The sequence below is a fragment of the Mastigoproctus giganteus genome, chromosome 14, assembly GCF_048544385.1.
Source record: "Mastigoproctus giganteus isolate SK-2022 chromosome 14, ASM4854438v1, whole genome shotgun sequence".
NCBI classification, from domain to species: Eukaryota; Metazoa; Arthropoda; class Arachnida; order Uropygi; family Thelyphonidae; genus Mastigoproctus; species Mastigoproctus giganteus.
Window position 1 is genome coordinate 59,993,588 of NC_143588.1, and position 26,976 is coordinate 60,020,563.

Consider the following 26,976-nt stretch of genomic DNA (forward strand, 5'->3'; position numbering starts at 1 on the left):
TTCATTCTCTACCACTGTCAGTGTAGTACCACAGAGTTGATACATTGCTCTTGGATTGCTCCTTTCACATTGACTCCTTTCTACCAGTCTAATCTACTGAAAGCTTCCTCAAGAGCAGCAGTAAACAACTTCGGAGATATTGTGTCTCCTGGTCGAACTCCTTTCTCAATATTAAATTTGCTACTGTCTTTGTCTAGTCTAATAAAGGAGGTACATTCTCATATATATATTTTCTTCAAAATCATAATATATGGGGTATCTATGCCTTGTATTTCCAGTGCCCGAAAGATTGTCTTATGCTGTATGGAGTCAAATGCCTTATCATAATCCACAAATGCCAGGCATAATGGTGTTTTATATTCATTTGCTTTCTCCATTACTGTAATATTATGTGAAGGTGATCCATAGTTGAGAATCCTGTCCTAAAGCCAGCTTGCTCTTTTGATTGGTTCTAATCAAATATTCTTTCTAACCAGTTAATAATGACCATTGTGAACAACTTGTAGATGTCGGATAACAAGCTAATTAGTCTATAATTTCCAATTTCTGATTTATCTCCTTTCTTATGAAGCAAAACTATGATTGCATTATTCCAATCCTTAGGAATCACACCTTGTCTGATGCATTGAACAATCTGCTGACAAGGCTAGTGGGAGCCAGACGTGTTCAAAGCCACTAAGCGGATTTCCTTATTTATTGATTTGAAATTATTGTTTTTCTAAAACTTTTGATTTAAATTTAGTAGTATAGCATTATTTTGTGATTTTCTGATTAATCTGGTGTATTTATTCTTTACGCAGCCTTCTAATTGCATAAAAGTATTGGTAAGGGTATTCAATCCACGTGTTACAAGTTGCATCTCCACTGAACGAGAAGTTTTTTAGCCATATTTAGCCGTTTTATTGACCAATTGATACATCAAATTATTTTCTATAAGTAGCTTATAGACCAAATCAGGATCGATAGTTTATTCTGAATTGAGACAGCGAGATTTCGAAGTTAATTAATACTTAAGTATCCATAGATTTACCATTCGTAACTTGCCGCCATTGTTATACGATACGTTATATTCCAAAGTAGATAGTTCGGGATAGAATAGTATAGAATAGTATAACATATAATATAATATTGTCAATTAATCAGAAAAATCTACTAATTTTGTTAAACTTTGTTGTCAATTAAATTGTACTTTTAACTAAATACATATAACAACTTAGATTAAAAACGAAACATAATTAATTAATACATAACTTGATAAGGAAGTTATATACACAGAACTCGTAGATAATATTTGATATTGAAAAATATATATAGCGTTATAACTGTGTTGGGAGACAAGTTTATGGTTATAATTTTGTACTGAAATTGAAATTTTATTGAAATTCAATTGAAATCATGACTCAGACCAGAGAAGCAAAGCAAAAGGCTCAAGCCATTGGGAGTGCTGTGGCTCAGAGGTGAACTGAGGGGGACAGTTTCCCTCTGAATCACAGCCTTTTAAAATGCACTGCTTTCATGATGTTTGTGGAGCAATCGGAGCGATGCAAGGAGTCTAACGAAATCAGGCAACAACTCAGTGTTGTTATGGGCCTATATGAGAGCTTGAGGGACAGGGTGGATGCCCACGAAGGATCTAAAGTGAGGGGCCCATCAAGCTCTCAGCTGTCCACATCAACGCCAGAGCTTGCACTTGGTCATCACGCAACACAGCGGCAACCCCAAAGGCAGAATGGGCTGACCCAACAGGAACTAGTAGTTGTTGGTGAATCTACCGTCAGCGAAACGGGGAATATGCTTTGTAAAAAGGATAGGTGGAACAGGACCAGGGTATGTCTGCCAGGGTCAAAGGTTGATGACATTTTAGAGCGGATATCATCTTTTAAGGGCACAAAAGGTGATATAGTTTTACACGTTGGCTCTAATGATATTAAGAGTAGGGAACTGGCAGAATTACTTAACAAGTACAGTTCACTGTTGAAAAAATGCAGTGAATTAGGGTTGAATTTGAAAGTGTCTGCAATTCTGCCCAGACACGATAGGAGGGAGTATATGATGAGAGCCCTGTCGATCAATTCGGCCCTGGAAAGATTGTGCAAGGCTCAAGGGGTAGAATTTTTTTCAGCCTAGTCTGTACTTGTTAACAGGAGAGACTGCTTCTACAGGGATGGGATACACTTAAATAGAAAGGGTGCAAGAATGTTTGCTGATGCTATCGAGGCAGTGCTAGGTGGGTTGGAAATCTGCTAGCTTGAGGGGATACAAGGACTAATAGATTAACAGTAGCCACTGGCAGAGGTGAAAGTGATTCTTGCACTGCTTCTATTGGGATGAGCAGAAGCCTGGAAACAAGATGCAGAATATTTCAGAGACTACTGGGAGTCATTGCGGTACAAGTAAACACATGGGTTGTGTTAGGGTCTAAGAAAAAGAACAGGTCCATGTATACTAGCGTATACACCAATGCTAGGAGTTTGGTAAATAAACGTGATGAATTTGAAGTATTGCTCAAAGCATCAAAGGCAGATATTGTTGGGATATCAGAGAAGTGGTGCCACGCAGATATAAGGGATGCAGAACTGGAATTTGGGGAGTACAATGTCTACAGAATGGATAGACAGGATAGGAAGGGAGGACGGGTAATGCTATTAGTTGAAAAACATATAAAATCCAAGGAAGTGAAGCCAGTCGACATCCCCGGACAGTGCAGTGTCGAGTCAGTTTGGTGTGACATTAGCATTAGTAGAGGCATTTGATGCAAGAAAGCAAGCTTATGCAGCATCAGCCAAAAAAAAAAAAAAAAAAACCACTTCCACTTCACCCCTCTGTTCATTCAAAATACCTGTCCAGCTGAGCCTTAAACTTATTTAGGCTATCAACCTCCACCACAAGGGATGGAAGTCTGTTCCACCAAACAACCACCCGCTGGCTAAAGGCAAATTTCCGCACGTCTATCCTACATCTGTCTTTCCTCAATTTGAATTTATGCCCTCTCAGGTGATTTTTCTGAGCTAGAAGAAGAATCCCATCAGCATTGAGCATGCTTAAACCATTCAAGGCTTTATACACCTCTATCAGATCACCTCGCTGGTGCCTAGTCTCCAGACACTGTAATTTCCAAAACTTAAGCCTTTCTTCGTAAGAGCACCCTTTTGTTCCATTCACTAATCTTGTTGCCCTTCTCTGTACTCGTTCCAGCAGCTCTACATCCTTCTTGAAATGAGGCCTCCAGACCTGTATACAGTACTCTAGGTGTGGCCTGACCATCGCCTTATACAATGGAATAATCACCTCCTTATATCCCTGCTGGAAAAATTCCTGTATATCATTGACAATACTCCATGAGCTACTCTTGCAGCCCGTCTGCACTGCTCAGAGAACTTCATATCTGCCTGCACAACCACCCCCAAGTCCCTTTCATTCTCTACCACTGTCAGTGTAGTACCACAGAGTTGATACGTTGCTCTGGGGTTGCTGTTTCCCATATGTAGTACTTTACATTTGTCAATGTTAAACTTCATTTGCCACCTCTCAGCCCATTTGCTCAACCTTTCCAGATCCTGTTGCAGTAGCATAGTGTCAGTAGTGTCCTTAACAACCCTGCCAACCTTCGTATCGTCTGCAAACTTGGACATTATGCTTGATATACCATCATCGTTATCATTTATAAATACAGAAAACAATAATGGACCCAATACTGAACCCTGAGGGACTCCACTAATAACATTAGTCCACGATGAGCAGTGTCCATTGATTACCACTCTCTGTCTTCTCCCTCTCAACCACCCCATTATCCATAGCAGCAATTTGCCTCCAATGCCACACTGCTCCAATTTGTGCAGCAGTCTTCCATGTGCAACAGTATCAAAAGCCTTTCTAAGATCCAAGTATATAATATCAAAGTTATTCCCTGCATCCAGTTCTTTTGTGACTGCATCATAGTATCCAATCAAATTGGTCAGGCAAGACTTCCCCTTAACAAAACCATGCTGTGTCTGAGCTATAACTGAAGTCTTGTCTAGATGATCGGCAGTGCTTCTTTAACCAGTGCCTCCATTAATTTTCCAGGAACAGAAGTTAAACTCACAGGTCTATAATTACTTGTGTCGTCCTTTGATCCTCCTTTGTGAATTGGGGTCACATTTGCACATCTCCAGTCCACGGGTACTTCCCCTGAGTCCAAGGAAGCTCTCATAATTATGGCTAAGGGTTTGCTTACTTCCTTTGCTGCCTCCTTTAATATAACTGGATAGATTCCATCCACCCCAGGTACTTTTCCTGTATTTATCTTCAACAATTTCTCCTCCACTTTACTCTCAGTTATTACAAGATTCTCTAGCTTACTGCCAGAGTTGAATACACCTCTGGCATTCCCCTCGCTGAATAACTCCTCATGTGTGAATGTCAATGCAAAATATTCATTCAGTTTGTTAGATACCTGAGCAGGATCATCAACAGTTGACCCATCGATATCAAGTGGACCAATCTGCTTCATCCCCTTCCTTCTAGAGTTTACATAAGTAAAGAACTCTTTGTTGTTTTTCTTTGCATCCCTTGCCAAAGATTTCTCGTAATCTGCCTTTGCCTGCCTAACCTCCTTTGTAACTTGGTTACAGATCAACTTGTATCTATCATAGGCTTCTGTGTCATGTGTTAATTTGTATGTATCCCATGCATTTTTCTTCTCTGCCATATGTCTCAATAATTCATCTGACATCCACTTAGGCCTAAACCTTGAACAATATTTCTTAGTTGGTATGTAGAGCCTAGTAGCTTCCAAGATAAGTTCTTTGAATGCTTCCCATTTTGAATTTGTTGTTGGTAACATCCTCAGTTGTTCCCACTGTATAGAATTTAAATACTGTCTCAGTCCATCGTAGTCGCCTTTACGAAAGCAATAACCCTTCCCTTTACCCCTAATGGTAGTTACCTCTTTGAGTAAATCCCACTTCAGCACAATGTGATCAGTGCCACCTAGTGGTTCATTTACCTGCAGATTCTTAATGCATGAAGAATCACTACTGGTAATCAAATCAAGAATATTACTCCCTCTAGTTGCCTTCCAAACATGCTGATGTAGAAAACAATCATCCAATAAATCCACAAAAGCCTTGCTAGTGTGTGAGTGACCAGCACCCAAATTCCAGTCAATATCTGGGAAATTAAAATCCCCCATTATAAGACTCTCTGATTTGCTGGCCCGCTCTATTTCCCCGTACAGTTTCTTATTATACTCATCAGAATCATTAGGTCTATAGCACACTCCTACTCTCAATTTTGATCTCCCAATGCTTATGTCACACCAAACTGACTCGACACTGCACTGTCCAGCAATGTCGACTGGCTTCACTTCCTTGGATTTTATGTGTTTCTTAACTAATAGCAAAACCCCTCCTCCCTTCCTATCCTGTCTATCCTTTCTGTAGACAATGTAATCCCCAAATTCCAGTTCTGCATTCCTTATATCTGTTTGTACATATATAAGCTGCATTTGATGCTTTGAGCAATACCTCAAATTGATCAAATTTATTTACCAAACTCCTAGCATTGGTGTACACGCAAGTATACATGGACCTGTTCTTTTTCTTAGTTACCTTAACACAACCCATGTGTTTACTTGTACTGGAATGACTCCCAGCAGTCTCTAAAATATCCTGCATCTTGTTTTCCAGGCTGCTGCTCATTCCATTAGAAGCAGTGCAAGAATCACTTTCACCTCTGCCAGTGGCTACTGTTAATCTATTAGTCCTTGTATCCCCCCCAATCTAGCAGTTTTCCGATCCACCTAACACTGCCTCGATAGCATCAGCAAACATTCTTGCACCCTTTCTATTTAAGTGTATCCCATCCCTGTAGAAGCAGTCTCTTCTGTTAACAAATACAGACCAGGCTGAAAAAAATTCTACCCCTTGAGCCTTGCACAATCTTTCCAGGGCCGAAAGATTGTGCCCTTAAAAGATGATATCGGCTCTACAACGTCATCAACCTTTGCCCCTGGCAGACATACCCTGGTCCTGTTCCACCTATCCTTTTTACAAAGCATGTTTCCCGTTTCCCTGACAATAGAATCACCAACAACTACTAGTTCCTTTGGGACCAGTGCATTCTGCCTTGGGAGCTGCCGCTGTGCTGCGCGATGACCAAATGCAAGCTCTGGCATTGGTGTGGGCAGCTGAGAGCTTGATAGGCTCCTCACTTTTAATCCTTTGAGGGCATCCACCCTGTCCTTCAAGCTCTCATATAGGCCCATAACAATGCTGAGTTGTCGCCTGATTTCCTTACACTCCTTGCATCGCGCACACACACACACAAAGACATCCCCCATGGCAGTATCATGTTCCGTACCTGACTGCTCCATAAACATCACGCAGGTAGTGCATTTTAATAGGCTGCGAGTCAGAGGGCAACTGCCCCCCCTCAGCTCTCCCCTGAGCCACAGCACTCCCATTAGCTTGAGCCTTTTGCTTTGCTGCTCTGGTCAGAGTCATGATTTCGATTTAATTTCAATAAAATTTCAATTTCAGTACAAAATTAAAACCCTAAACTTATATATCAACACAGTTATAACGCTACATTTATGTTTCAGTATCAAGTGTTATCTACGAAATCCCTTTATATAACTTCCGTATCAAGTTAAGTTTTAATTATTTATTTTTTACTAATTATTTATGTTATGTAAACCAAGTCGTTATATGTATAGTTAAAAGTACAATTTAATTGACAATGAAGTTCAACAAGATTAATTATCTAATTAATTGACAATATTATGTACTATACTATATTATATTAAGCTTATGCTATCTATTTCGAGATATTTTCTATCGCGTAACAATGGTGGCTATTTACGAACGGTAAACACGTGGATTTGATACCCTTTCCGATACTAAGTAATATCTACAAAATCTCTATCTAAGTTACTTTAATCTAAGTATCGTAAATAATAATATAAAACAACTCTAGAAAATAAGTTAATATGCCAATTTAAGCTAATAAAACAGAAAATAAATCAGAAAAAACTTCTCTGTTCCAGGAGCGGCAGAAATGTACGTCCGCACAGGATACGCTCGTTCTCGTTCCTACAGTACAGCATTGGGAGATCAAAATTGAGAGTAAGAGTGTGCTATAGGCCTAATGACTCTGATGAGTATAATAAGAAACTGTACAGGGAAATAGAGTGGGCCAGTAAATCAGAATGTCTTATAATGGGGGATTTTAATTTCCCAGATACTGACTGGAATTTGTGGGTTGGTCACTCACACACTAGCAAGGCTTTTGTGGATTTATTGGATGATTGTTTTCTACATCAGCATGTTCGGGAGGCAAGCAGAGGGAGGAATACTCTTGATATGATTATCAGTAGTGATTCTTCATGCATTAAGAATCTGCAGGTAAATGAACAACTAGGTGGCAGTTATCACAGTGCGCTGAAGTGGGATTTACTCAAAGAGGTAACTAGAGGTCTGAGACAGTATTTAAATTCTATACAGTGGGACCAACTGCTGATGCCAACAGCAAATTCAAAATGAAAAGCATTCAAAGAACTTATCTTGGAAGCTACTAGGCTTTACATACTAACTAAGAAATATTGTTCAAGGTTTAGGCTTAAATGGATATCAGATGAACTGTCGGATGAACATATGGCAGAGAAGAACAATGCATGGGATACATATAAATTAACACGTGACACAGAAGCCTATGATAGATATAAGTTGATATGTAACCAAGTTACAAAGGAGGTTAGGCAGGCGAAGGCAGATTACGAGAAATCTTTGGCAACGGATGCAAAGAAAAACAGCAAAGAGTTCTTTACTTATGTAAACTCTAGAAGGAAGGGGATGAATCAGATTAGTCCACTTGATATCGATGGTTCAACTGTTGATGATCCAGCTCAGGTAGCTAACAAACTAAATTAATATTTTGCATCGACATTCACACATGAGGAGTAATTCAGCGAGGGGAATACCAGAGGTGTATTCAACTATGGCAGTAAGCTAGATAATTTTGTAATAACTGAGAGTAAAGTGGAGGAGAAATTGTTGAAGATAAACACAAGAGAGGCACGTGGGGTGGATGGGATCTATCCAGTTATATTAAAGGAGGCAGCGAAGGAAGTAAGCAATTCATTAACCATAATTATGAGAGCTTCCTTGGACTGGGGGGGGGGTCCCCAAATGTGACCACAATTCACAAAGGAGGATCAAAGGCTGACACAAGTAATTATAGAACTGTGAGTTTAACTTCTGTTCCAGGAAAATTAATGGAGGCACTGGTTAAAGAAGCACCGCAGGATCATCTAGACAAGACTTCAGTTATAGCTTGGACACAGCATAGTTTTGGAAGTCTTGCCTAACCAATTTGATTGGATACTATGATGCAGTCACAAAAGAACCAAATGCAGGGAATTAGCATTAGCATTAGTAGAGGCATTTGATGCAAGAAAGCAAGCTTATGCAGCATCAGCCAAAAAAAAAAAAAAAACCACTTCCACTTCACCCCTCTGTTCGTTCAAAATACCTGTCCAGCTGAGCCTTAAACTTATTTAGGCTATCAACCTCCACGACAAGGGATGGAAGTCTGTTCCACCAACCAACCACCCGCTGGCTAAAGGCAAATTTCCGTACGTCTATCCTACATCTGTCTTTCCTCAATTTGAATTTATGCCCTCTCAGGTGATTTTTCTGAGCTAGAGGAAGAATCCCATCAGCATTGAGCATGCTTAAACCATTCAAGGCTTTATACACCTCTATCAGATCACCTCGCTGGTGCCTAGTCTCCAGACACTGTAATTTCCAAAACTTAAGCCTTTCTTCATAAGAGCACCCCTTTGTTCCATTCACTAATCTTGTTGCCCTTCTCTGTACTCGTTCCAGCAGATCTACATCCTTCTTGAAATGAGGCCTCCAGACCTGTATACAGTACTCTAGGTGTGGCCTGACCATCGCCTTATACAATGGAATAATCACCTCCTTATCCCTGCTGGAAAAATTCCTGTATATCATTGACAATACTCCATGAGCTACTCATGCAGCCCATCTGCACTGTCAGAGAACTTCATATCTGCCTGCACAACCACCCCCAAGTCCCTTTCATTCTCTAACACTGTCAGTGTAGTACCACAGAGTTGATACGTTGCTCTGGAGTTGCTGTTTCCCATGTGTAGTACTTTACATTTGTCAATGTTAAACTTCATTTGCCACCTCTCAGCCCATCTGCTCAACCTTTCCAGATCCTGTTGCAGCAGCATAGTGTCAGTAGTGTCCTTGACAACCCTGCCAACCTTTGTATCGTCTGCAAACTTGGACATTAAGCCCGATATACAATCATCAATATCATTTATAAATACAGAAAACAATAATGGACCCAACACTGAGCTCTGAGGGACTCCACTAATAACATCAGTCCACGATGAGCAGTATCCATTGATTACCACTCTCTGTCTTCTCCCCCTCAACCACCGCTTTATCCATAGCAGCAATTTGCCTCCAATGTCACACTGCTCCAATTTCTGTAGCAGTCTTCCATGTGCAACAGTATCAAAAGCCTTTCTAAGATCCAAGTATATAATATCAAAGTTATTCCCTGCATCCAGTTCTTTTGTGACTGCATCATAGTATCCAATCAAGTTGGTCAGGCAAGACTTCCCCTTAACAAAACCATGCTGTGTCTGAGCTATAACTGAAGTCTTGTCTAAATGATCCTGCAGTGCTTCTTTAACCAGTGCCTCCATTAATTTTCCTGGAACAGAAGTTAAGCTCACAGGTCTATAATTACTTGTGTCAGCCTTTGATCCTCCTTTGTGAATTGGGGTCACATTTGCACATTTCCAGTCTATGGGTACCTCCCCTGAGTCCAAGGAAGCTCTCATAATTATGGCTAAGGGTTTGCTTACTTCCTTTGCTGCCTCCTTTAATATAACTGGATATATCCCATCCACCCCGGGTGCCTTTCTTGTGTTTATCTTCAACAGTTTCTCCTCCACTTTACTCCCAGTTATTTCAAGATTCTGTAGCTTACTGCTAGAGTTGAATACACCTCTGGCATTCCCCTCGCTGAATAACTCCTCATGTGTGAATGTCGATGCAAAATATTCATTTAGTTTGTTAGCTACCTGAGCAGGATCATCAACACTTGACCCATCAATATCAAGTGGACCAATCTGATTCATCCCCTTCCTTCTAGAGTTTACATAAGTAAAGAAGTCTTTGCTGTTTTTCTTTGCATCCCTTGCCAAGGATTTCTCGTAAACTGCCTTCGCCTGCCTAACCTCCTTAGTAACTTGGTTGCATATCAACTTGTATCTATCATAGGCTTCTGTGTCATGTGTTAATTTGTATGTATCCCATGCATTTTTCTTCTCTGCCATATGCCTCCTTAGTTCATCTGACAGCCATTTTGGCCTAAACCTTGAACAATATTTCTTAGTTGGTATGTAAAGCCTAGTAGCTTCCAAGATAAGTTCTTTGAATGCTTCCCATTTTGAATTTGCTGTTGGTAACATCATCAGATGGTCCCACTGTATAGAATTTAAATACTGTCTCAGTCCATCGCAGTCGCCTTTACGGAAGCAATAACCCTTCCCTTTACCCCTAATGGTAGTTACCTCTTTCAGTAAATCCCACTTCAGCACACTGTGATCACTGCCACCTAGTGGTTCATTTATCTGCAGATTCTTAATGCATGAAGAATCACTGCTGATAATCAAATCAAGAGTATTACTCCCTCTAGTTGCCTCCCGAACATGCTGATGTAGAAAACAATCATCCAATAAATCCACAAAAGCCCTGCTAGTGTGTGAGTAACCAGCCCCCAAATTCCAGTCAATATCTGGGAAATTAAAATCTCCCATTATAAGACACTCTGATTTACTGGCCCACTCTATTTCCCTATACAGTTCCTTATTATACTCATCAGAGTCACACTCCTACTCCCAATTCCTTATAGCACACTCCTACTCTCAATTTTGATCTCCCAATGCTTATGTCACACCAAACTGACTCAACACTGCACTGTCCAGCGATGTCGACTGGCTTCACTTCCTTGGTTTTTATGTGTTTCTTAACTAATAGCATAACCCCTCCCCCCCTTCCTATCCTGTCTATTCTTTCTGCAGACGTTGTACTCCCCAAATTGCAGTTCCGCATCCCTTATATCTGTGTGACACCACGTCTCTGATATCCCAACAATATCTGCCTTCGATGTTTTGAGCAATACCTCAAATTCATCAAATTTATTTACTAAACTCCTAGCATTGGTGTACACACAAGTATACCTGCACCTGTTTCTATTCTTAGCTACCCTAACACAACTCATGTGTTTACTTGTACCGCAATGGCTCCCAGCAGTCTCTGAAATACTATGCATCTTGTTTTTCAGGCTTCTGCTCATTCTAATAGAAGCAGTGCAAGAATCTCTTTCACCTCTGCCAGTGGCTACTGTCAATCTATTGGTCTTTGTCTCCTCCCAAGCTAGCAGTTTTCCGACCCACCTAACACTGCCTCGATAGCATCAGCAAATATTCTTGCACCCTTTCTATTTAAGTGTATCCCATCCCTGTAGAAGCAATCTCTCCTGTTAACAAGTACAGTCCAGGCTGAAAAAAATTCTACCCCTTGAGCCTTGCACAATCTTTCCAGGGCCGAATTGATCGACAAGGCTCTCATCATATACTCCCTCCTATCGTGTCTGGGCAGAATTGCAGACACTTTCAAATTCAACCCTAATTCTCGGCTTTTGTTCAACAGTGACCTGTACTTGTTAAGTAATTCTGCCGGTCTCCTACTTTTAATATTATTAGTGCCAACGTGTACAACTATATCACCGTTTGTGCCCTTAAATGATGATATTCGCTCTACAACGTCATCAACCTTTGCCCCTGGCAGACATACCCTGGTCCTGTTCCACCTATCTTTTTTACAAAGCATGTTCCCCGTTTCCCTGACAATAGAGTCACCAACAACTACTAGTTCCTTCGGGACCAGCGCTTTCTGCCTTAGGGGTTGTCTCTGTGTCACGCGATGCCCAAGTGCAAGCTCTGGCGTTGATGTGGGCAGCTGAGAGCTTGATGGGCCCCTCAATTTAGTTTCTTCGAGGGCATCCACCCTGTCCTTCAAGCTCTCATATAGGCCCACAAGAACACCGAGTTGTTGTCTGATATCGATACACTCCTTGCATCGCACACACACAAAGACATCCCCCTTGGCAGTATCATGTCCCGTACCCGATTGCTCTGCAAACATCAAGCAAACAGTGCATTTTATAAGGCTGTGAGTCAGAGGACAACTGCCCCCCTCAGTTCTGCTCTGAGCCACAGCACTTCCATTAGCTTGAGCCTTTTGCTTTGCTATGATATTATAACTTTTTTTTTTTTTTATAATAACTTTGATATTATTATTATTGTGTGTGTGTGTGTGTGTGTGTGTGTGTGTGTGTGTGTGTGTGTGTGTGTGTGTGTGTGTGTGTGTGTGTGTGTGTGTGTGTGTGTGTCAAAAGTAGAAGGGAATCACCAATAAAATGAAGATATCCAGCTCAAGACTCTGGGTGTGCCAAGCCCATACTCACCAGATGTGAGCCCTATACTTTGATCTTGGAAAGGCTTTTGATACTGTTGCACATGGAAGATTGCTGCACAAATTGGAGCAGTGTAGCATTGGAGGGAAATTGCTGCAATGGATAAATGGGTGGTTGAGCGGGAGATGACAGAGAGTGGTAATCAATGGACACTGCTCATCATGGACTAATGTTATTAGTGGAGTCCCTCAGGGTTTAGTGTTGGGTCCATTATTGTTTTCTGTATTTATAAATAATATTGATGATGGTATATCAAACTTAATGTCCAAGTTTGCAGACGATACAAAGGTTGGCAGGGTTATCAAGGACACTACTGACAGTATGCTGCTGCAACAGGATCTGGAAACGTTGAGCAGATGGGCTGAGAGGTGGCAAATGAACTTTAACATTGACAAATGTAAAGTACTACATATGGGAAACAGCAACCCCAGAGCAACGTATCAACCCTGTGGTACTTCACTGATAGTGGTAGAGAATGAAAAAGACCTTTGGGTAATTATGTAGGCAGATATGAAGTTCTCTGAGCAGTGCAGACGGGCTGCAAGAGTAGCTCATGGTGTCTTATCAATGATATACAGGAATTTTTCTAGCAGGGATAAGGAGGTGATTATTCCCTTGTATAAGGCAATGGTCAGGCCACACCTAGAGTACTGTATATAGGTCTGGAGGCCTCATTTCAAGAAGGATGAAGAGCTGCTGGAACGAGTACAGAGAAGGGCTACAAGATTAGTGAATGGAACAAAGGGTTGCTCTTACGAAGAAAGACTTAAGTTTTGCAAATTACAGTGTCTGGAGACTAGGCACCAGCGAGGTGATCTGACAGAGGTGTATAAAGCTTTGAATGGTTTGAGCATGTTGAATGCTGATGGGATTCTGCCTCTTGCTCAGAGAGAGGGCATAAATTCAAATTGAGGAAAGATAGATGTAGGATAGAAGTGTGGAAATTTGCCTTTAGCCAGCAGGTAGTTGGTTGGTGGAACAGACTTCCATCCCTTGTTGTGGAAGTTGATTGCCTAAATAAATTTAAGGCTCAGCTGGACAGGTATTTCGAACGAATGGAGGGGTGAAGTGGAGGGGTGAAGGGGTTTTTTTTTTTTTTTTTTTTGCTGATGCTGCATAAGCTTGCTTTCTTGCATCATATGCCTTTACTAATGCTAAACAAGATTACTGAATGGAACAAAGGGTTGCTCTTACGAAGAAATGCTTAAATTTTGCAAATTGCAGTGTCTGGAGACTAAGCACTTGCGAGGTGATCTGATTGAGGTGTATAAAACCTTGAATGGTTTGAGCATGCTCAATACGGATGGGATTCTTCCTCTTGGTCAGAATAATCGCCTGAGAGAGCATAAATTCAAATTGAGGAAAAACGGTTGTAGGATAGATGTGTGAAAGTTTGCCTTTAGCCAGCGGGTGGTTGATTGGTGGAACAAACTTCCATCTGTCGTTGTAGACATTGATAGCTTAAATAGATTCCAGGCAGAACTTGACAAACATTTGGAGCGAGTGGATGGGTGAAATAAGGGTTGTTTTTTTTTATGCTGATGCTATATAAGCTTGCTTTCTTGCATCATGTTCCTTTCCTAATGCTAATGCATTTTGTGAAGAGTCTCGCCAGTTTTTGTGTTATGTCTCTTCCTCCCAATTTTAACAACTCTACAGTAATTTCATCTTCCCCTGGGGCTTTCTGATTCTTCATTTTCTTCAAAGCATGTTCTACCTAATCAGGAAGAATATCGGGTATGTCGTATGTGTTACTAATTTGCGATCCATCTTCCCCACTGTTGGCATCATTCCCTCGCTCCTTGTATAATTCTCGATAGTAGTAGTCTTCTACTATTTGAATTATGCCTTCTCCGCTATTTATAAGTACACCATCGCTATTCTTCAGTTTCAGTATCATTTGTCTTTCTGTATTATTGCTCATGGCTGCTGATTTAAGTCCTTTGTTTTCCCTTAATGCTTGTTCTACTTTTCTAACGGGTTAAACTAACGGGTCTGTAATTACCTGTGTCTCCTTTTACTAACTAGCAGCCTACCAACTAGCTCCCTTTACTAACTAGTATACCAACTAGCGGCCGGCCTGCGAACACCGTTTTAGAGATGTACCCTCGAAATGTAAGGAAGTATGAATCTCACCATGGTGTTCATCCTAAACTCAAAAGACATCAGTCATACTGCATGATAGAAGAGATGGAGAAGGGTTGACCGGAAGTTAGCTCTAGAGACTAAACATGGGTACCACCACTCCAAGCCTCCAATAAGCAAAATAATGATTGTGTAGTGGGTTTTCTTCTCATCTAGAAGGCTCTCAATTTCGGCGTACATTTCTTCAACCTCTTCATCGTCGTGGCTCGATGTTGGTGCATAAATCATTATAACCTTTAGCTTGTACCTCTTAGAAATGCTGAGTGGTAAACTTGACACCCTTGGTGATGTACTTTTGAATTCCAAAATATTGTTTTTTATATTTTTATGGACCAGAAAACCAACTGCACCTTCGCTCCTTTCACTGATTCCATTGGTGTACAGCAGAATTCCACTTGATAAACTTGATTCCTGTCTTCTTCTTGTTTCAGCCAAACCGATGATATTCCAATTCATATTTTCTAATTTCTTTTCCAGCTCTAATATCCAGTCTTCGCCGATGTCCACTGAAATCTAAGTATATGTATCAAAATTATTATTATTATTTTTTCCATTTCCTTTGTGACAACATCATAGTATCCAATCAAATTGGTCAGACAAAACCTCCCTTTAACAAACCCATGCTGTGTCTTAACTACTACTGCAGTCTTGTCTAGATGATCCTGCAGTGCTTCTTTAACCAGTGACTACATGATTTTCCCCAAAACACAAGTTAAACTAACAGGTCTGTAGTTACTTTACTTGTGTCACCTTTTGAACCCTCTTTGTGAATTGGGTATGCATTTGCACACCTCCAGTCCATGTGGACCTCCACTGAGTCTAAGGCAGCTCTGATAATTATAGCTAAGGGTTTGCTTACGTCCTTTGCTGCCTCCTTTAATATAACTGGATAGACCCCACCACCCTATTAGACTTTGATAAGCTTCTGTCATTCCCTCCTTGAAGAATTCCTCATATGTGAATGAAGATGAAAATGCATTGAGTTTATCAGCTACCTGTTATTTAAATGGACCAATCTGATTCATCCCTTTCCTTCTAGAGTTTTAGATAAGTAAAGAACTCTTTGCTGTTTTTCTTTGCATCCTTTGCCAAAGATTTCTCATAATATGGCTTTGCCTGCCTAACCTCCTTTGTGACTTGATTACAGATTGGCTTATATCTTCCACAGGCTTCTGTGTCACCTGATAATTTATGTGCATCCCATGCATTTTTTCCCTGCCACAAGCCTCATTAATTTATCTGACATCTATTTAGGCCTAAACCTTGAACAGTATTTCTTAGTTGGTATGAAAAGCCAAGTAGCCTCTAAGATAAGTCCTTGTAGGCTTCCCATTTGGAATTCACCATTGGTAATATCATCAGTTGATCCCACTATATTTAAAAACTGTCTGAGACCACTGTAGTCACCTTTACGAAACCAAAAGCCCTTCGGTTTACCCTTTATGGTAGTTACATCTTTAAGTAAATCAGCATCAGTACACTGTGATCACTGTCACCCAGTGGTTCCTTTATCTGCAAATTCTTAATGCATTAATAATCACTGCTGATAATCAGATCAAGAGTATTACTCCGTATGGTTGCCTCTCGAACATATTGCTGTAGAAAATATGCCATCCAATAAATCCACAAAAGTCTTGCTAGCATGCAAGTGACCAACTCACAAGTACCAGTCTATATCTTGAAAGTTAAAATTTCCAATTACAAGACACACTAATTTACTGGCCCACTCTATTTCTCTGCACCATTGTTAACTGTACTCAACAGATCATTAGGCCTGTAACACATACCTACTCTCATTTTCCCTTTCCCACTGCTTATGTCAAACCACACTGACTCAACGTTGCCTTGTCCACCAATGTCAACTGGATGCACTTCCTTAGATTTTATGTGCTTCTTAACTAACAGCACAACCTGTCCTCCCTTCCTGTCCTGTCTATCCTTTCTGTACACATTGTACTTGTACTCCCCAAATTCCAGTTCTGCAGTGCTTATCTGTGTGACTCCACGTCTCTGATATTCCAACAATATCTGCCTTGATGTCTTGTCCAGCACTTCAAACTCATCAATTTTATTAACTATACTTCTAGCATTGGTATACGTGCACCTGTTCCTACACTTAGTTATCCAAATACAGCCCATGTATTTACTTGTTCCACTATGACTCCCAGCAGTCCTGAAAATCCCTAGCAACTTGCTCTCCAATAGAAGCAGTGCAAGAATGACTTATGCCTCTGTTTGCAGCCACTGTTAATCTTTCAGTTTGTGTATCCCACCAAGCTAGCCACAACAATATCACCTTTGGTGCTCTTAAAAGATATCTGTTCTACAATGTCATCAACTTTTGTCCCTGGCAGACACCCTGGTCTTGTTCCACCTATCTTTTTGCATAATATATCCCCATCTCCCTGTCAATGAGGAATTAGGAACTTTATGAGGAAAGATTTTGAATATGTGGGTTGCAGAGCTTGGAAACTAGGCACCTTAGAGGAGACTTGATTGAGGTGTTTAAGGCTCTGAGAGGCACCTCAATCAATTCTCCTCTAAGGTGCCCAGTTTCCAAGCTCTGCAAACCCCACATTTGAAGTCTTTCCTCATATGGACGCCCTTTTGCCGATCTCACCAGGCGAGTTACCCGTCTCTGGACCCTTTCAAGAAGCACAATGTCTCTCTTTAGGTACAGTCTCCATACCTGAACACAGTATTCCAAGTGTGGTCTAACAATAGCCTTATATAATGGGATTATGACGTCCTTATCTTTACTAGCGATTTTTCGATAAATCATCGATAGGACACTATGGGCCTTCCTTGCAACCTGTCTACAGTGCTCAGGGAACTTCATGTCTGACTGTATCATAACGCCCAAGTCCCTTTCCTCCAATACCGGCTTTAGTTCAACTCCGCCATGTGTATAAATTATTTTGGGGTTACTGTTCCCCAGGTGCAATACCTTACACTTTGCTGGATTTTTCTGACCATCCCTGAAGTCTATCTAGGTCATTCTGAAGAAGCTCTGCATGGTGGCGATCATTAACTACTCTATAAATCTTTACATCATCTGCAAATTTAGACATAACACCCTCTATCCCTTCATCGATGTCATTTATGAAAATTAGAAACAACAGTGGTCCTAATACTGATCCTTGGGGAACCCCACTTCTTACATCAACCCAATCTGACAAATAACCATTTATTACAACCCATCCAGCTTAAGCAATCCAGCCATCCAGCTGAAGCAATCCATCTAAGGATTTTCCTTGTGATTCCAACCTGTTCCAGCTTATAAAGTAACCGCTCATGTGCGATTGAGTCAAATGCTTTGCTGAAATCCAAATAAACAATGTTGAAATTATTCCCAACATCTAGCTCTTGAGTGACCCCATCAAAATAGCTAACCAGATTAGTTAAACATGATTTTCCCTTTACAAAACCATGCTGAGTATCCTTCAGAATTCTATTTCGATCTAAACCCAGGGGCTCACTCTAATTTTCTTTCAATCAATAATCCCTTGGCACATACTCACCATGAGTATGGCCAAGCCCATACTTTCTCTTTCTTGGTGATTCACTTCTACTTTTAACTCTCTCTCTCTCTCTCTCTCTCTCTCTCTCTCTCTCTCTCTCTCTCTCTCTCTATCTATCTATCTCAGGGTAACTAGAGAATTTTTTTTTTCTTTTTGGCTGCATAAGCCTCAGACTTCCTTGTACCACATAGCTAATAATAATAATAATAATAAATGATCCTTAATTACAACTTTGATCATTGTCTCCATGATTTTCCCTACTACTGAAGTTAGACTAACCAGCCGATAATTTCCCACTTCACTCTTAGAACCGCCCTTATGTACTGGAGGTACATTAGCACTTTTCCAATCCAACAGAATCACTCCAGAGTCCAGTGATGCTCACATAATTAGCCTCAATGGTTCAATGCACTCACTTGCCTCTTCCCTTAAGATTATAGGGGTATATGCCATCAACTCCTGGAGCCTTACTGGCCTGTAGGCTCAATTTTTTTTTCATTTTTTACAACAAAGCTACCACAAATCTAGCAAAACATTTTTTTCAGGTTTATGCAGCCTCTTGCTGTCATACAAAACTTAACAACATAGAAATAAAGATCATTTAACTTGAATTGGTCTGTATGAATTCACACAGCACAGAAGAGAATGACACTGCATGATGGTCCGCTGTCCACTTACATACTAATTTTATATTTCAATGTACATTGTCAACTGTTCTGGGAGGGTCCCTGTTTGTAATTAAACTAGAAAAATCAGTAACCAGTGTTCAAAACTTACATAATAATAACAAATGTAATATCATTTTTTGTGAGTTTTATTCCAAACCAATTTTTTAAAAAAAAGTATTAAATTTTGAAAAAATCTGTATGTGATCAAAAACAAGTTAGATAGTGTATACACTTCACTACATTTCACACATGTTCAATTTAAAAATCATCTAAAAAATGTAAATATGTCTCAGGAGTTAAAAACATTCAATGCTATTAAAATTCAATGACAGTACTCAAGAAGTTCATGAAAATTCACATAATAATCATATGATGTAGCCATAAGGTGGGAGCTGTGTCACCGTACTTCTTAATGGAAGGGAATTTTAGTGCAGTTGAACTGCAGTTGAAATGATAAAATCTGTTTAATAACCCTGTCTGCTTTAAGAAAGCAAAAAACTCAGCTAGATTTGCTTTGTCTCCAATCAGAGGCAAGATTGTAAGATGGATTAAAGGGGGGTCTGCAGAGAAGGAGGCAAAGGGTTGTGATTAATGGATATTCTTCAGATTGATGTAACATCAGAAGTGAGGTCCCTCAAGAATTGGTTCTTGGTCGACTGTTGTTTCTAATTTTCATAAACAACATCAAAGAATGGAAAGATGGTGTGATGTCAAAATTTGCAGAGGAAGTAAAGATTGGAAGAGTTGTTAATGATCAGTGCCAAGCAGCCCTCCTTTGGGATGATTTGCACTGGCTTCAAGGATAGTTGGAAAAGTGGCAGCTATGTTTTCATGCAGCAAAATACAAACAAAGTCTTACACTTAGGGAATAGCAAAGCAAAATAACTTAAATATTTAGTGGGGTTGAATTAAAAAACAGTAGAGGAAGAAAGGGGTCTAGGAATTATGAAAAGGAGCAATATGACGTTCTCTGGGCAGTGTAAACAGGCAAACAGGAAAGCCATAGTGTTATATCGATGATTTATCTAACAATAGCCTCTAAATATAGGAAGGTCATAATCCCACTGTATAAGGCAATTGTAAGACTTCACTTTTTAGCATTAGCATTAGTAGAGGCATTTGATGCAAGAAAGCAAGTTTATGCAGCATCAGCCAAAAAAAAAAAACCATTTCCACTTCACCCCTCTGTTCGTTCAAAATACCTGTCCAGCTGAGCCTTAAACTTATTTAGGCTATCAACCTCCACCACAAGGGATGGAAGTCTGTTCCACCAACCAACCACCCGCTGGCTAAAGGCAAATTTCCGCACGTCTATCCTACATCTGTCTTTCCTCAATTTGAATTTATGCCCTCTCAGGTGATTTTTCTGAGCTAGAGGAAGAATCCCATCAGCAGTGAGCATGCTCAAACCATTCAAGGCTTTATACACCTCTATCAGATCACCTTGCTGGTGCCTAGTCTCCAACACTGTAATTTGCAAAACTTAAGCCTTTCTTCGTAAGAGCACCCCTTTGTTCCATTCACTAATCTTGTTGCCCTTCTCTGTACTCGTTCCAGCAGCTCTACATCCTTCTTGAAATGAGGCCTCCAGACCTGTATACAGTACTCTAGGTGTGGCCTGACCATTGCCTTATACAAGGGAATAATCACCTCCTTATCCCTGCTGGAAAAATTCCTGTATATCATTGACAATACTCCATGAGCTACTCTTGCAGCCCGTCTGCACTGCTCAGAGAACTTCATATCTGCCTGCACAACCACCCCCAAAACACTTGGAATACCGTGTCTAAATTAGAGTCCACATCTACAAAAAGAAACTAAGCTTCTTGAGACATTGACCTTCCTTTATATAAATGTACATATTAAAGTTTATATAGTGTCCATAAGCTCACTGCTTCTACTCTGCCTTCTAGTGAGTAGAGAAAGTCCGAGTAGGTGACAGATGACTCTCATCAACCAGTGCAAACCACTACTTTGTTTAGCAAAGGAATGAAGTGGTAAAATTCATGTTAAGTCTTGAGAACAATGCTTCGGCAACCCCTATCTCTTCTATCATGCAGTATGATTGATATCTTTTGTCTTTTGAGATTATGATGGGCATCATGGAAAGATCCAATCTTCCTTACATTTCAAAGGTACAAGTGTAAAATGATTTTCAAATGATGGCCACCAGACAGTCTACTGAACCGAACTTATTGGTAATTCTCTAGGAGGCTTTCGGATCAACTAGTGCATAATCTCACTGACTCTGCTGTACTACCTAGTGATTAGAGGGAGCCAGAGTAGTGTGCAGGAGGCAATGTTGAAGCCATGTTATATCAAGGAGTAGGTAGTGTGTGCACCATATGCAACAATTTCATTACTTCATACATTATACTTCATATTCCCTCTTTACTTTTACTTTACTGAGTGCACCATAAATAGTCAAACTAATAGATCAAACATCTGCAAAAAGGTCTATACCTCTCAAAAACTATTTCATTCACTTCACAAATATACATACTCTCATTTACAATCTCAATGATGTCCATTTCCATACAATCTGCCAAACCCTACTTATTTTTTCTGACAAAATCCCAAATTATTGTTTGCCGCAACCATTGCTCATCTCAGTTGTTGTAATTATTCACTCTAAAAATCCTTCGGTTTCAAAGATGGTACTTGTGTATATGTCCTTGCTCATATTCCCTATCAAAGACAGTAATCTCTTCTTTTTGATTTTTTCTAGCTCAAAATCCCTTTATACCATTCCATAAAATTCATCTGTTACCTCTAGCATTCTTCCAATTTCCACTAAACACTGAAACTTTTTGACTTCCTTTCTTTGATGCTCAACTTTTGCCAGTCCAACCTTCCTAACAGTAAGATAATTTCCTTGGCAATTTTAATGTTCACTACTCCAGCTGGCTTCAGCTTTCTAGTCACACAAACCCAGCTGATCAAGATGCTGAGGTTTTTGCAATTACTAATGACTCGCACAGATTGTTCATTTACCTACCAGACAATCCTGACCACACAGCCAACACACTTAATCTTTTTCAGATGAACATTCCACCCAAGTACACAGTCTGGGTGAGTTGGCCTCAGATCACAACTTGATGATGATCTCTTCTCCAATGGAGCCTTTCTCTAGTGGTCTTGTGTTGTTTGGCATTACAAGAACTTGAAATGGGATGATCTTTGAGATTTCTATTCTTTTCCTTGGTTCAATTAATGTTTTTAATCTTCTGAGGTCAATATTTCCTCAGATCAGGTCAGTGAAATTATTCTTATAGGGATTAAATATTTTTTTATACGCTTCACCTTAAAATCTCATCCCTTATCTAAACCTCTGTTTTTCAATAGATGTGCTAAGACTATTCAAGATAAGAATGCTGCATGTCATAACTGGCTCACATCCAAATCAGCAGGTTCATTTTCTGCTTACACTAAAGTTCACAACAACTGTAAAGCAGTTATTAATCAATCCAAACTAGATTTTGAACAGGCTAAGATCAGAAAACTTGTTTCTTGTCCAAGTGGTAGTCAAGCATTCTAGCATCTTGCCAAAGCTACTGGCCACATCTTTTGCCCATCTATACTTCCACCTCTGTTAAAACCTGATGGTTCTTTTGCCTCCTCAGCAAAAGATAAAGCTAATTTACTAGCATCCTACTTTACTAGGTATTAAACTGACTTCTACCAGCTCTCTCTCTTTCGGCATAAGCACATCACAAAAACTGCTTCCTCTGCGCCTAAAAAAACTCCGTGTTTTTTTTTTTTTTTTTCACTCTCAGCATTATTTTTCTTCTAGATAACTTCTGAATCTGTAAAAATCTCAAATCTACCCTGCCATGAAATACTGTTGCTTGATCAGGGGAGGTGCCTCAAAATCTTTCTTAGGTTTCTAGACTCCATTCAAAAGTGGGTAGTCAGGGTATTAATTACCCATCCCTTACAAAGTCTCTCCACTCTGTCTCACAGATATTCTGTTTCTGCTGTATGCCTTTTCTTCAGAAATGGAAGTTCTCCATGGGCACTATTCTTCTCAAATGGAATCTCTAATTTTCCCACTCTCTTCCAAGCCACTCAGCATCCATTTACTGTCTAACTTCAAACCAGCTTTTCTTCTTCCTCATTTATCCTTTCAACTTCTTTCCCATTTATTTTCTGAAAATTACAATCTACAAAAATTTAAGCCTACCATCAAAAAATATCTTCAGCCTTCTCAACTTTCAATCCATGCATGGTATTAAGCATTATATGTTCTCTTATAGTATATATTGTTTTAATAGTATATAGTTCTATTATAGTATATCTTTTGTGTTCGAAATTTTCATTGAAAACTATACATTTTTTATTATTTTTCAATTTATTTATTATTTTACTTCTTTTGTTAATTTTTTAATTTTATTATTTTTATTATTATTTATTATTATTATTTTTTTTATTTATTATTATTATTTTTTGGCTGGTGTAAAAAAAAGTCTGTTGCTTACTTGTACTACAAGATTAATACTAATTAATCTCTGTGGATCATGGCTATTTTTCCTTGGCATTGGCTTCCCAACTGCTGGCCTACTGATCTAGCAGTGACACTTTTATTTTCATGGTTCTCAAAAACTGCCACTAGTATGGCCTCTAAAATAAAATTTCCTCCATTTCTAAATCCTGGTAATCCAGAGATTAATCCTTTAGACTAAAACAAAATTTGTTTTAAAATAAATAAACGCATCAATCTGAATTTAATGTCCAGCAAAATTGTTTGACCAGTTCAATAAATCTGAGGAAAGAAAAAATACTGTATGAAGAGATTCTAAAATTTTTCCTTCTTCTTCAGCTTCCTCTTCTTTTCCTCCTGATTCAAAGTATTGGCTCGAGTACATTGTTGGCTTAAAAAGAACAAGGTATCCTTATTACCCAACAACTCTACATCAATTTGTTATTGCTGAGCTTCAACTGTAGCTTACTCAAAATTCAATTAATAGGCTCTCTTCTTTCTAGTCCCAACAATTTCCCTAACTTTTTTTTATTAAATTTGCTACTCTGTATGTTACTGACTCTCTTTCTTCAATCACTGTCTAAATGCACACCTTTTCCTTCAACTTGCTTGAGTTACCAAGGTTTTTCCTATGCCTGCATCCAGGGTTATTATTCATCTACCACTAGTTACATTTTATTAGTACGTCATACAGATAACAAACATTTAATTTCAAGAAGAAACACCAAACACTGTTTTCATTATTAATAAAATGCCCTATTTCAATTATTCTTGTACAATTACAATCTTCAAAAAATTTAATACTACATTAACTCTTCAAATAAGTAAAGTTTGCTGATTTATTTTAAGTAAATAAGTGAACTTTACTTATTTTAAGATTTAACCTATTGTTAACTTTTTGAGTACATTCAAAATAAATTTCGAAGGAATTTGAAGTGGCGTATAAAGGTCAACTAACAAAAATTAAAAATTAACAGCTAAAAATATGATACAGAAAATACAAACATACCAGTAAACTAAATGTGATATACCTGATGGAACCTGAAAGAAACTAAGACAGTGACTTGAATGTAAAGCAAATGAGATAAGGAGAATGAGAATATGAACTCAAACTATTCTAGAAACTAGGTTGGAATTACTCTACTACTCTGAAACTAGGTTGGAAGAAAGACAAGAGCTCTCAAGTTATCAAAATATATGGCCATAGTGACTATCAGGAAGGGAAGATGATAAGACAAAAGTTTATTTTTCATGGTAATTTTTAATCTCCTGAAAACGAAAGACCTATGCATGCAGCCACAAAACATGAAAACACACATTCAAAATAAATTTAAAGATTATGAAAAATTAAGAAAACCAACTAAAAACTGGACACACCAAAAAAATGCTTGAAAGTAATATAAAATACCAATTAAAATTGGAAAGATAAATTAGCTGATATCTGCAGTCAGGTTCAGATAATGAAAAATAATAAGATATAGTAGGTCATCACAGCTACAAGTCTACAGTATGAAACTAATAATTAACTTAAGCAAAAATTAACAGAAATTAAAAGTGGACATTGATCTGGACAGGTCCTTTTGAGGATGTGAGGAACTAGCCCAGAGAATTTCTCTGTTGATCTGCCACGGAAAAACTTGATCATTGATATACACATAGAATAATATCTTGTTGATTTTTTTATGGCTGATTCCCACAGTTATAAGTACTATTTGGTGGAAAGACTCCTTCAAAAAAAATAGTAATAGTGTTCACCATATAATGCAAGCAAGCCACAGGCTTTTGCTGCACTGGCAAAAAAAAAACAGTAAGTAAGAAATTGCAAATTATTTGCTTCTACCTTTGAATTTATTCAAACTGTCAGCCTCAATTACCTGTGAGAGGAAAAATCTGTGGAGAGCACTGTTGCTGGGTTGAAATCCCATCATCCCAGCCCATATTATAATGAAATAGAATCAGATTTTTATACCCTAGCATAATGGACATTCTTGGTGTGTTCATCCATCATGGTAAGGTGCCTTCTCTAAGGTTTTCTTATGTAGACACTATCACATCCATATCTAAAGTGATATGATGAGGTTGCTGATCGGATTTATGAAATAAAGAAAGGTTTGTTTTATCAGCACATATAGCGTCACTGTCAGAAAACACAGTTACTCCTAGGTTTTCTGACAGTGACTTCATCTGTTTCATTGATCAAATTAATATCTCAATAAAATAACATTTCTGTAAATCACATGAAGTAAAGTTTATTTTTCATTAATTAGTATCATTCAGCCATTGCTTAGGACTAGATTAAGAACCCAGGCCTTATATTAAGCTTATGTATACTGATTTGATTAAATGGGTTATATGTACAGAATTAAATTATGTTGTATTAGAAATATTTATGTAATATAACGCATTATATTTTATAAGTTCTTTGTAAATCCTTCCACATCTTAATCATTCCACGCTGCAAATTCCCATGGTGTTATCAATCTAATACATAACATTTTAAATAGAAACATTAACATAAAGGATAGCAATGTGTGCAAGGCACATTGCTATCATTTCCTTTACAGCCTTGCACTGTAAAGAAACAGCAATGTATGTACAAAATCATATCATAAGAAATAAATGGCAGAAATTATTTGACATTCTTACCTCCTTTGTCTTTTCATCTAACCTCAGAACACTATCTTTAGTAACACCTAAAAGTCGAGGAACCAATTTATTCTTGCCTTTCATCTTTTCCTAAAATTTAAAATTAAAAACTAAATTTTTGTTTTTAAATGAGTAAACTTCTGAAACTATATTTGATATTACAAACCATCACATGATTTTGTTTTAATGAATACTTACTTTTACTAAGAAAAATGTGACACCATAAGTTTTAAGAGACCGAGCTAATGACACATATTTCACTTTGGCTTCAAGTTCACTGTTATTAAGGTATTTCTTGTGTTCCTGAAATGATCATCATCTATATAGTAAACTGAATGCATAAAGGTTATAAAATTACTCTTCAAACAAATTGATTCAATGAACCAAACATAAAGCCCATTGATCAAATCCACCATCTTTCTATAAAAAAAATAAATAAAAATTTAAAAAAAAGCCATAAAAACTGAAAATTCATTTTGAGGTATATTCTAAATTTTAATAAACAGCACCTAATGTCCCAAATACATTTGTATGTCCCTACTTCTGCTCTGAGAAGTTACTATTCCATAAACAAGATAATCTCGAAGCTAAGAAAAAATTTATTCCACAGTTTTTACTTATTGTTCTACTTGTCCTTCATCTGTTCAAATATTTATTATTCAATTTTAGGGATTCTCTAGATACTCGAGATACTGTTGACAACTTTCTCGTTCCCCTCAAGTGCACCAGTTACTAAATGTGAACGGTAATCAAAATGTGACATATTTTTATAAAAATACCAATTTTATTTTTTTGTCACTATTTTTAAGATGTCAATTTTAACTCTAAATTCACAGCCTTAATGAGAAATGTAACACTAAATAAAAAAAAGTAATATTTTTATATTAACCACAACATAAAGGCTCAATCATAATGGATTCAATGACTATGCTGATGCTACATAAATCTCCGT

General features: G+C 38.5%; 1 protein-coding gene across 5 annotated transcripts in view; it reads right to left on the reverse strand.

The window, feature by feature from the left end:
- The window catches only part of rhea (Talin_middle and talin-RS domain-containing protein rhea), a 771,509-nt gene that overhangs the window by 473,475 nt on the left and 271,058 nt on the right, over positions 1–26,976 (reverse strand). For all 5 annotated transcript variants that reach the window (XM_090388755.1, XM_090388752.1, XM_090388753.1 and 2 more), the window contains exons 10-11: positions 26,223–26,327; positions 26,025–26,114 (exon numbers count right to left, since the gene is read on the reverse strand). In XM_090388755.1, coding sequence (XP_090244881.1) covers positions 26,025–26,114; positions 26,223–26,327 — 195 coding nt within the window. The remainder of the gene's footprint in view (positions 1–26,024; positions 26,115–26,222; positions 26,328–26,976) is intronic.